General features: G+C 43.0%; 1 protein-coding gene across 4 annotated transcripts in view; it reads right to left on the bottom strand.

Moving 5' to 3' along the window:
• LOC129825597 (ras-related C3 botulinum toxin substrate 3) overlaps nt 1-12,221 on the bottom strand; it is a 33,757-nt gene that overhangs the window by 17,749 nt on the left and 3,787 nt on the right. For 3 of the 4 annotated variants that reach the window (XR_008755075.1, XM_055886924.1, XM_055887929.1), the window contains exon 5: nt 11,882-12,041. Coding sequence is in view for 3 of the 4 variants with exons in the window: in XM_055886924.1 (XP_055742899.1) it covers nt 11,882-12,041 (160 nt within the window). In the remaining variant the exon portion in view is untranslated. Of the gene's footprint in view, nt 1-1,865; nt 3,639-11,881; nt 12,042-12,221 lie in introns of those variants that run through there. The other variant, XM_055886050.1, reaches the window with a different exon arrangement.

The following is a 12,221-nucleotide window of genomic DNA, read 5'->3' as shown; positions in this document are numbered from 1 at the left end:
ACCGGGCTGAGGGCACGCACCTCAGGGCGAGTGCGGGGAACAGGAACAGGGCACACTGGACTCTCGTGGCGCACTCTAGGCCTGGTGCGTGGTACCGGAACTGGAGGTACCGGGCTGAGGGCACGCACCTCAGGGCGAGTGCGGGGAGAAGGAACAGTGCGTCCAGGGCTCTGGAGGCGCACAGGAGGCTTGGTGCGTGGTGCCGGAACTGGAGGCACTGGGCTGGAGACACGCACCATAGGGAGAGTACGTGGAAGAGGAACAGGGCTCTGGAGATGCACTGGAAGCCTGGTGCGTGGTGTAGGCACTGGTGGTACTGAGCTGGGGTGGGAAGGTGGCGCCGGATATACCGGACCGTGAAGGAGGACACGTGCTCTTGAGCACCGAGCCTCCCCAACCTTACCAGGTTGAATGGTCCCCGTAGCCCTGCCAGTGCGGCGAGGTGGAATAGCCCGCACTGGGCTATGCAGGCGAACCGGGGACACCACCTGTAAGGCTGGTGCCATGTACGCCGGCCCGAGGAGACGTACTGGAGGCCAGATACGTTGGGCCGGCTTCATGGCATCCGGCTCGATGCCCAACCTAGCCCTCCCAGTGCGGCAAGGTGGAATAGCCCGCACTGGGTTAAGCACGCGTACTGGGGACACCGTGCGCTTTACCGCATAACACGGTGTCTGACCAGTACGACGCCCTCTCACTCCACGGCAAGCCCGGGGAGTTGGCTCAGGTATCCAACCCGGCTTCGCCACACTCCCCTTTAGCCCCCCCCCAAGAAATTTTTGGGTGAGCCTCTCGGGCTTCCGTGCTAGCCGCGTACCCTCATACCTGCGCTCCTGGGCTGTGGCTGCCTTCTTCTCCTCCCGAGAGCGGCGATTCTCTCCCACCTTAGCCCAGGGTCCTTCTCCATTGAAAATTTGCTCCCAACTCCATTCCTCTTCTCTCCATTGCTTTAGTTCTTGTTCTCTCTCCTCAATCCGCTTGGTCCTGTTGTGGTGGGTGTTTCTGTAAAGGCAGTCAATGTTGTTCTCCCCCTTTAACGAGGAGGAGCATGGATAGGACCAAGATGCGGATTGAGGGAAATAAGCCATCTTTTAATGAACAAACAGCAAACAAGACACTACAAACTACAAAACAACAAACGTGACTAACCTTCAACTGTCCTGTGAGGACACAGGAACAAACACCCACAAAACACCAGTGAAACCCTGGCTGCCTTTGTATGACTCTCAATTAGAGACAAACAATACACACCTGTCTCTAATTGAGAATCATACCAGGCCGAACACAAAACCCCACATAGAAATACAAACATAGACAAACCCACCCAACTCACGCCCTGACCAACTAAAATGAATACAAAACAAAGGAAAACAGGTCAGGAACGTGACAACGCGCCTCTAACTAACAGTAAACTTCCAGTGACCCTCGTTCAAGATGGCCGTACTTCTTCATTACACAAAGGAAAAAACCTCAACCAATTCCAAAGACTGTTGACATCCAATGGAAGCGGTAGGAACTGCAAGAAGGTCAATTAGAAATCTGTATTCCCAATGAAACCCCATTGAAAAGAGTGACCTAAAAAAAAAAGATCTGAATGGTTTGTCCTCTGGGTTTTTCCTGCTAAATAAGTTCTGTTATACTCACAGACATGATCCAAACAGTTTTAGAAACTTCAGAGTGTTTTCTATCCAAATATACTAATAATATGCATATCTTATCTTCTGGGAATGAGTAGCTGGCAGTTGAATTTGGGTATGCTTTTCATCCAAACGTGAAAATGCTGCCCCCTATCCTAGAGAAGTTAAGCCATAACACACAATTCACCAAAATGGCCACCTGGATTATTTGCATTGACCCCCCCCCCCCCCCCCCCCCCGTTTATTTTTTACACTGCTGCTACTCGCTGTTTATTATCTATGCATATTCACTTTACCCCTACCTACATGTACAAATTACCTCAACTAACCTGTACCCCCGCACATTGACGCGGTACCGGTACCCCCTGTATATAGCCTCGTTTTTGTAATTTTATTGTCTTACACTTTTTACTTTATTTTATTTAGTAAATATTTTCTTAACTCCATTTTCTTAAAACTGCATTGTTCAGGGGCCTGTAAGCATTTCACGGTAAGGTCCACAACCGTTGTATTCAGAGCATGTGCCAAATACAATTTTATTTGATGACAGAGAAGAATGCATTCCAGTATCTCACCACCAGAGGGGACGAAACAGTTATACTGCAGGTCTACAACAACCACAGAAACGCACTCGTTAATTAATTACATTGTTTTGCGATATGAGACCTCTAGATTAAAAGTGAGTTACTAGTTAGGTTTCCATCCAATTGGCTGCAGATTTTTATGCACAAATTCTAAAATCCACTTTAAACAAATGTGCAGTTTCCCACCAGAGATATATTTCAATCAAATTGACTTGTAGATAAAAGTCTGTGTGATGACGTTGGGCACATAAAAATTACTTTTGCGGTTAAATTCCCATGTACTGAATACAAGTCCATTGCATTCAACTAAAAAAAAATGTTTTTGTTGTTAAATAGCAAATGTGCCCACTCTGGTATGGGCATGTGCGCTCAAGACAACAGTTCGCAGATGCAGTGCGGGTATTCCATATGACAGTTAATATATCAATATTTGCACATGAAAGTGTTTCCACTAAAAAGGTTGGATGGAAACCTGGTTAGTATTATCCTTTTCTTATGGAATTAAAGAGCCACCACAATACAGTAATAGTACCAGAAACATGACACTGCGTGAAATTTTACTCTCACACATACAGTGACATGCATGAGTAGATTAAAATAATTGGAAAATTAAGACAGATCGTTTAAACCAATGCAAGCACCTCCATCAGAGGCATTCCTCAGGTAGCCAGGTTGTACAGCTCCCATGTTTGTCATTCTTGTCTGTTTGTCATATTATTCACTTCAGAGTAGGGTGAAATTGCCCCTAATCACTGATCTAAGGTAATGTGTTTTTTCCCCGTAATGGTCAAGTTTAGGACTTGAGGTGGGAACACTGATCCTAGATCTGTACCTAAGGGCAACTTCAACCCAGAGCGACAGATTCACAGTACAGACTGTTTTGAGTCCTGTATCAACTCAAGCTAACAGGACTGAGAGGGAGCAGGGTTGTATGAGTGAGAGTAGACACCTTAACTGTCCACAGAGGAGTGCTTGCCTCTGTGTAAAACAAACAAATGGCAACTTGACGACACATCTTTACACCTGATCAAATGGTTTTCCTACTGTAAAAAAAATGCCAGTATTTATTTCTCTTGGGGCCAATTCCTAACTTGAAATCAAATATTCCATTGACATGAATCGATTATTTACACAAACGTCAGTTAAATTTCCGTTACGTGGTGTTTCAAGTTAGGACTTGTCCCGAAGAGAAGTAGTGATTGTTATGGTGATGTTTTAGTGTACCAGATGTATCGTCATGACGATGGCCACTATGTTGGAGGTTTATCCTGGAACAATAAGAGCCCTCAGAACACTGTGCACCTCTTGCCCCTCTTCTTGACGGGTGGGGGGCACAGCACAGCACGGATGGCCTCGTCAAATACCGTCTTCAACCCTCGCTGGGTCAGGGCCGAGCACTCCAGGTACTTCACAGCACCTGACCGCCACACACAAACAAACATCTTTATTACACATCTATAATCAAATTAAGTATTTTATCCATTAGTTCATCTGACACTTAGTAAATAGATAAAGGGCTTAATTGCCAACATCTCGCACTATCACTTTAAAAAGGTACAGAAATATGACATCAAGCACAGAGGGTCACTTGCTGTTTGGGGCAATATCCTGTGAAAATAACCACCCCTTCCGCTATACTTCGGTATCATATCCCCTAATCTTTTGAATGGGCTTCACAATTATATAAAATTTGTGAAAACGCTGTAATTTTTTATATATACAGTACCAGTGAAAAGTTTGGACACACCTACTTTATTGTAGAATAATAGTGAAGACATCCAAACTATGAAATAACACATGGAATCAAGTAGTAACTGAAAGTGTTAACAAATCAAAATATATTTGAGATTCTTCAAAGTAGCCACCCTTTGCTAAGATGACAGCTTTGCACACTCTTGGTATTTTGTCAACCAGCTTCATTAGGTACAGTAGTAGGTAGTCACCTGGAATGCATTTCAATGAACAGGTGTGCCTCGTTAGACAGCTTTTAAATTAAAATAAAACACAGGCGCAGCAGCCTCTCTTTCTCGCTCTCTCATGAAGCAACGCCCACCTCTACAAGTGCCCCGTCTAATGCAATAGCGTGGTTATATGCAAATACGATCACATCAATCCAAATAACCTCCGCGGAACCTTGGGACAAGCAGGCAGAAAGAAAAACAGAAAGATGTGACCGCAGTTCAACTGTTAATATCACAGATATACTGGTGACTAAGCTCTTTTTGTTTATATGGCTTGTTAAAAAAAATTATAACGTTGACTCTAAAAACTGTTTATTGAAAAACAACTGGACTGAACAGTTTTTAATTCATTCTCCCCACAACTAGCACAAAACCAATGTGCCTGATATGCAGAAAGTCCTTAACTCTTGTGAAAAGTGCCAATGTTAGGCGCTATTATGACACCAGGCATAGTAAATTCGATCAGATGTATCTCCTACACACACACACAGGCGAGAACAAATAAGATTAACCAATTCAAATCCCAATATGAAAAAGGTCCACCAAAGTCCTTGTCAATTCCCTGACAGACTAACAACGTGCAATGGAGTGTTCACTGAGGATAGCTTGGGTTTTGGGGAAACACAAAAACTTTTTCAGACGCTGAGATAGTAAAAGCCAGCAGCATACCACCGTGCATACCACTACTGGCTTGCTTCTGAAGCTAAGCAGGGTTGGTCCTGGTCAGTCCCTGGATGGGAGACCAGATGCTGCTGGAAGTGGTGTTGGAGGGCCAGTAGGAGGCACTCTCCTCTGGTTAAAAAATATCCCAATGCCCCAGGGCAGTGATTGGGGACACTGCCCTGTGTAGGGTGCCGTCTTTCGGATGGGACGTTAAACGGGTGTCCTGACTCTCTGAGGTCATTAAAGATCCCATGGCACTTATCGTAAGAGTAGGGGTGTTAACCCCGGTGTCCTGGCTAAATTCCCAATCTGGCCCTCAAACCATCATGGTCACCTAATAATCCCCAGTTTACAATTGGCTCATTCATCCCCCTCCTCTCCCCTGTAACTATTCCCCAGGTCGTTGCTGCAAATGAGAACGTGTTCTCAGTCAACTTACCTGGTAAAATAACGGTAAAATAAAATAAAAATAAATAAAAAAAGGATGCATGTGTGAAGATGCTGACACCTTCCTTGAAGGTGAACAAAAAGGATGAGCTCAGAGAAAAGCTCAAACAGATCGTGCTGTCAGATTCACAGCAATGAGGAGAACTGAAATATTAGCTGAAGATTTAACTTCACCATTTGATGCGGTCATTCAGAATGCACCATGCATTTCATTATCTCTTGATGAAATCAACAGATAACACTGATAATGCCCAGCTTCTGGTGTTCGTCAGATTATTTTACGAAACAAATAAGGAATTCTGTGAGGAGCAGTTGGGCTTAACCCATCTAGAAGCACACACACAGGGAGCGGATATCCATGAGGCCATCAAAGGGATGCTGACAAAAAGGGGGACAGATCTGATGTCCGTGGTCTCCACCACCACTAATGGAGCCATGACAGGAAGAGGGAGGGGACTGGTTGCACGTTTGAAAGAGGACCACCCTGACATCATGTCACTGCATCATCCATCAATCTGTCCTGTGTGCCAGTCTGGGAAAATAGTATTCTGAGGTCATGACGACAATGAAACTGATCAACTTTTTGAGAGCAACATCACCCCTTCAACGTCACCCGAGGCATTATGACAGAGGCCAATGCCAGTTGATGACTTACTACTGCACAACAATGTCAGATGGCTCAGCAAAAGCAGAGTTTTGGAACACTTTTGGGCATTCAGGAGAAAATCTTAAGTTTATCAGAGCAAAAGAGTGACAAGGCAACTCAGTTTGAGTTTTTGGAAGATGAACAGAAGATGGAAACAGTTGCATTTTTGACAGACATTACACCTTATGCAACTGAATGTTAAGCTGCAGGGATGGGACAACACAGTGTGTGATATGATAACAGCAGTCCGGGCTTTCCAGGAGACAGAGGTTTGCAGCCATGTAGATTTCATCCAGAAGCTGATGGATAACTTCAAGGCACGCTTTGATGACTTCGCTGTTGGAAGAGAACTGCTGCTGCTCATCCAGAACCACTTAAAAAATGTGTGGTCAAAAATGTGACAAAGTTGTAGATGTTACATCACTGAAATGGAAATGATTAAGCTGCAAGAAAATGTGTTTTTAAAGGAGCAGGCTGGTGATTGTGATCCTGTCACTTTCTGGGGAAAGATGGTGACTGCAGCTGATGTCCCTGTTCTCAAGATACTGGCACTATACATCCTGAATGTGTTTGGCTCCACATACAGCTGTGAATCAGCCTTCTCCACAATTAACAAATACCACACCAGGCTCCCCAATGAACACCTGCACCAGTGTCTCAGAGTTGCTCTCACACCATTTGTGCCAAAGTTCAAAGCTTTGGCAAGAGACAGAAAGTGTAATTTCTCTCATTGATGCAATGGCCCAGAGTGAATTGTACATGAATATTCCATGGCCCACAATAACGTTCTGTGCATTCAGATAGTTATTTTTGTTCAACTCTCCTTTGTTCTTCAGAAAACATAGACTTTATTTAACAAAACATGTAAGTTAATTCAAGGTTCATGTACAATGGTTCACAATGCACTGTTTGCCTAGACAATTATGCAACTACTTTTGTTCTTCAGCAATGTTACACATTTAGATTCGAAAGAAGTTGTAATTAATTCAAGTTCTTAGTATCATTTAATGTATTTAATGTACATTTTATATAACAACATGTTTCCTAAGTCGTAGACGACTAGGTTTGTTACTACGCTGTACCACAGCGCCGATAAAGGACGATATCCATCCGGACCTTTGCCACCTAGGAAATTTATGTCATTGGACCTTCTCAAATAGTAGTTGAGTACCCCTGCACTATAGCATAGCATATTAACCAAATCCAAATCTGCCAAGACCCCAAATCATCACACCGAATGTGACGTCAGAGTGCGCAGCTGAACACTGCATGCTGGAAATACTCAGTTTGTTATATTTGACAAAAACATAACCAATATTCGTTAAATATAAATACTGAACCTGTTTTAGTGTGGATTCCGCAACACGGTTAGCTTTTAACAGCTAGGACTGCTATTTCTTGTCCCGGAATCCCGCTTAACAGACAGGTTGAAGCCTGCTTGACAGAGCTGCTAAGCTGCTAGCCATCAAGCTAACGAAGTTAGTCCCAGATGAGTTTTCCAATGGAGCCCTCGGTCTACGCAATGTTTCAGGACAAACCGGATCACTCAGAGTTACAATGCGGCAATTGTTTGCTTGCCAAGGATTATAGGCATGAGGTGGGTTCCTTGCTCACGCATGTTGCCAGTCCACGTAAGAAACTGGGGAAAACGCAGAGTGGAATGATTACTTTTTCTACGTTGGTGGCTGGATGGCGTTCGCGCTTGTTGGATGCATCTCCGCCTTGTTGTTTGTCATTATCCGACTGGCCGGTGTTGCCTGGAGCTCCCCCATCTGATAGTTGAGTCGAAGGAGCACAGCAAGAGGAGCAAGGCAATCAACGATGGTCGCATGTCACGAGATGTGGAAGCTGAAGACAGTGGCCCCCCACAAAGCAGTCTACACTCCCACCGAGAGGTCCGGAGGATTTAAATAATGAATTGTTTCGCCATCCAGGAGCTTGATCTTGCTGCACCTTCGCCGCTGGGGGTACCGGTGTCTGCGGCCGCAGTGCCCACTCTTACGATTTCAAAGTCGACGTTGGCAACCTTCCGTCCCTGCTCTGAATTGAGCGGGGCCTCCATCTGTCGGAGGCCTGCACCATCCTGTGAAGCATGGGAGTGGGCGGATTTCCTCGTCCTTCTCGCCAGCCGTGATTTTGGGCAGCTCCATGGTAAGAAATGTGACTGTTCCTCTTCCGAAGCGAGTAAATTACATTACTAAGCTGCTCCCGAATGTACTACATCAGGGCAAATTGATTCTATCGTAGTCCATGTGGGTTTTAATGACATTATGAAGGACAGCTTTGAACAGTTGAAACTGGATTTTAAAGAGCTGATTGACTCTGCTAGACACAAAAAAAATACCCATCATATTTGGCCCTGTGCCCTCAATGAATCGTGGCATGAACGCTTTTGCAGGATTCTTTCTCTTCACAACTGGCTATGTGATTATTGCAGCTCAAATGGGTGTAAAGTTTGTTGACAATTCCGATACCTTCTGGAAACAAAACACGTTTTATAAGGAGGATGGGATCCACCCAAATCATTTGGGTTCCTGGATCCTTTCACAGCATTATAAGGCTGCATTGAGACAATGACTTATCAATGACCCAGTCCAGCTCATTTAATCCCTACCATTGTGACAGTGAGTTGTCATAATACTTCAACAAATGTACATTATCCCAGGGGCGTTGGTAGACACAATGTAAGTAACCTAATGTATGTCCCTCTTACTGCCCTGAATGCCTCTGCTGATCCCACAGCTATTTTATGCAGTAATCATGTGTCTATGAACCAGATGTATACTGTTAGCACTGAGGCGGTGTGCCCTAGTAGGAAGTCCACTATGTGCAGCTCACCCTGCACTAACATAAATAACATGAGCATATCTACTTCTGCTAAGCAATGATAACAAGGAAGTATCACAGAAGAAAAGTGCTCAAAATAGCCTGTGTTAACATATGTAGCTGAAATCAATAATTTGCTAGTAACAGATGACATTCATATTCTGAAACTCACTTAGTTCTATTGATGATACAGTGGTAGCAATACAAGGTTAACATTAACAGACAAGACAGAGATGCCAGTGGTGGGGGTGTTGCTGTTTATATTCAGAAACACATTCCTGTAAAGATTAGAGAGGATCTCATGTTAAATACTGTTGAAGTAATATGGCTACAGGTTCATCTGCCTCACCTAAAGCCCATTCTCGTGGGAAGCAGCTATAGACCACCAAGTATTAACTGTCAGTATCAGGATAACCTGTGAAATGATCATGTATGTGATTTTTTTGCTCTTAACTGACTTGCCTAGTTAAATAAAGGTAAAAAAGAAAATTACTGTAAAAACTGTCAAATCCATGTGGATTGATGAGGAATTCAAAAATTGTATGTTTGAGAGGGATGAGGCTAAAGGAATGGCAAATAAGTCTGGCTGCACAACCAATTGGCAAACGTATTGCAAATTGAGAAATTATGTGACTAAACTGAATAAAAAGAAGAAACTACACTGTGAAACAAAGATAAATGACATAAAGAATGATAGTAAAAAGCTTTAGATCACCTTAAATTACATTTTGGGAAAAGGGCAAACTCCACCCCATCATTCATTGAATCAGACGGCTCATTTATCACAAAACCAACTGATATTGCCAACTACTTTAATGCTTTCTTTTCATTAGCAAGATTAGCAAACTTAGGGATGACATGCCAGCAACAAACGTTGACACTACACATCAAAGTATATCTGACCAATCTATAAAAGACAAATATTGTAATTTTGAATTCCGTAAAGTGAGTGTGGAAAAGGTGAAACAATTATTGTTGTCTATCAACAATGACAAAACACCAGGATCTGACAACTTAGAGGGAAAATTACGGAGGATAATAGCGGACGATATTTCCACTCCTATTTGCCATATTTTCAATTTAAGCCCACTAGAAAGTGTGTGCCCTCAGGCCTGGAGGGAAGCAAAAGTAATTATGTTAACTAAGAATAGTAAAGCCCCCTTTACTGGCTCAACTAGCCGACCAATCAGCCTGTTACCAACCCTTAGGAAAGTTTTGGAAAAAATTGTGTTTGACCAGATACAATGCTATATTACAGTAAACAAATTGACAACAGAATTTCAGCATTCTTATAGGGATGGACATTCAACAAGCACAGCACTTATACAAATGACTGATGATTGGCTGAGAGAAATTGATGAAAAGATTGTGGGGGCTGTTTTTTTAGACTTCAGTGCGGCTTTTGACATTATCGATCATAGTCTGCTGCTGGAAAAACATATGTTTTATGGCTTTACACCCCCTACTATATTGTGGATAAAGAGTTACCTGTCTAACAACACAGAGGGTGTTTTTTAATGGAAGCCTCTCCAACATATAGGAGAAGCTTCTTCAATAAATGGCCACTTTAATAAATGGAACACTAGTCACTTTAATAATGTAACCTTTAATGTTTACATATCTTGCATCACTCATCTCATATGTATATACTGTATTCTATACTATCTATTGCATCTTAGCTTATGCTGCTCGGTCATTGCTCATCCATATATTTATATATTCTTATTCCATTCAATTCCTTATTCCATTAGGTATTTGTTGTGGAAATGTTAGATATTACTTGTTAGATATTACTGCACTGTCGGAACTAGAAGCACAAGCATTTCGCTACACTCGCAATAACATCTGCTCACCATGTGTATGTGACCAATACAATTTGAACATAATCTAGGTAGAATCAGGAATTCCCCAGGGCAGCTGTCTAGGCCTCTTACTTTTTTCAATCTTTACTAATGACATGCCACTGGCTTTGAGTAAAGCCAGTTTCTATGTATGCGGATGACTCAACACTATACACGTCAGCTACTACAGTGACTGAAATTACTGCAACACTTAAAAGAGCTGCAGTTAGTTTCAGAATGGGTGGCAAGGAATAAGTTACTCCTAAATATTTATAAAACTAAAAGCATTGTATTTGGGACAAATCATTCACTAAACCGCAACTAAATCTTGTAATAAATAATGTGGAATTTGAGCAAGTTGAGGTGACTAAACTGCTTGGAGTAACCCTGGATTTTAAACTGTCATGGTCAAAACATGTTGATACAACAGCAGCTAAGATCAGGTCTGTCCATAATAAAGTGCTGCTCTACCTTCTTAACAAAACTATCAACAAGGCAGGTCCTACAAGCCCTAGTTTTGTTCCACTTGGACTACTGTTCAGTCGTGTGGTCAGGTGCCACAAAAAGGGACTTAGGAAAATTACAACTGGTTCAGAACAGGGCAGCACAGCTGGCCCTTGGATATACACAGAGAACTAACAATAATATGCATGTCAATCTCTCCTGGCTCAAAGTGGAGGAGAGATTGACTTCATCACTACTTGTATTTATGAGAGTTATTGACATGTTGAGTGCACCAAGGTGTCTGTTTGGGCTACTGGCGCACAGCTCGGACACCCATGCATACCCCACAAGACATGCCACAAGAGGTCTCTTCACAGTCCCCAAGTCCAGAACAGATTATGGAAGGTTCACAGCACTGCATAGAGCCAGGACTACATGGAACTCTATTCCACATCAAGTAACTGATGCAAGCAGTAAAATGTGATTTAATAAACAGATAAAAATACACTTTATGGAACAGCAGGGACTTTGAAGCAACAAACATAGGCACAGACACATGCATACACACGATTACATACGCACTAGACACACGCATTTTGTATTGTAGATATGTGGTAGTGGTGGAGTAGGGGCCTGAGGGCACACAGTGTGTTGTGAAATCTGTGAATGTATTGCAATGTTTTTAAAATTGTATAACTGCCTTACATTTTGCTGGATCCCAGGAAGAGTAGCTGCTGCCTAATGGCGATCCATAATAAATACAAATACCAATAAAAATACATTAGCTGTTCTGAATGTGGGCATGGATGGGCAGACATCCACACAGACTAACCTATCTCCCGTGCCATGGCCAGGCCCTGGGGGTAGGTGATGGGGGACAGCTTCTTGTCCCTCAGCCTCTCTATAGTGTCCTTGTCATCTCTCAGATCCAGCTTGGTGCCCACCAGGATGATGGGGGTGTTGGGGCAGTGGTGTCTCACCTCTGGGTACCACTGAGACACGCCACATACAGAGGGTAAATGTCATTAGGTCAAATATGGAGATCAAGGCTGGGTAGAACAGAGCTATAGAAATAAAACCTCTAATCTGATCTAGGAAAATAGATGGCTTACAGGACTATTATGGATAGTGTAGAACAGAATAGCAGAACGCAGTAAAATACAATAGAACAC

This window comes from Salvelinus fontinalis, chromosome 1 (genome assembly GCF_029448725.1).
Source record: "Salvelinus fontinalis isolate EN_2023a chromosome 1, ASM2944872v1, whole genome shotgun sequence".
NCBI lineage: Eukaryota > Metazoa > Chordata > Actinopteri > Salmoniformes > Salmonidae > Salvelinus > Salvelinus fontinalis.
This window is presented reverse-complemented; position numbering and strand designations above follow the sequence as displayed.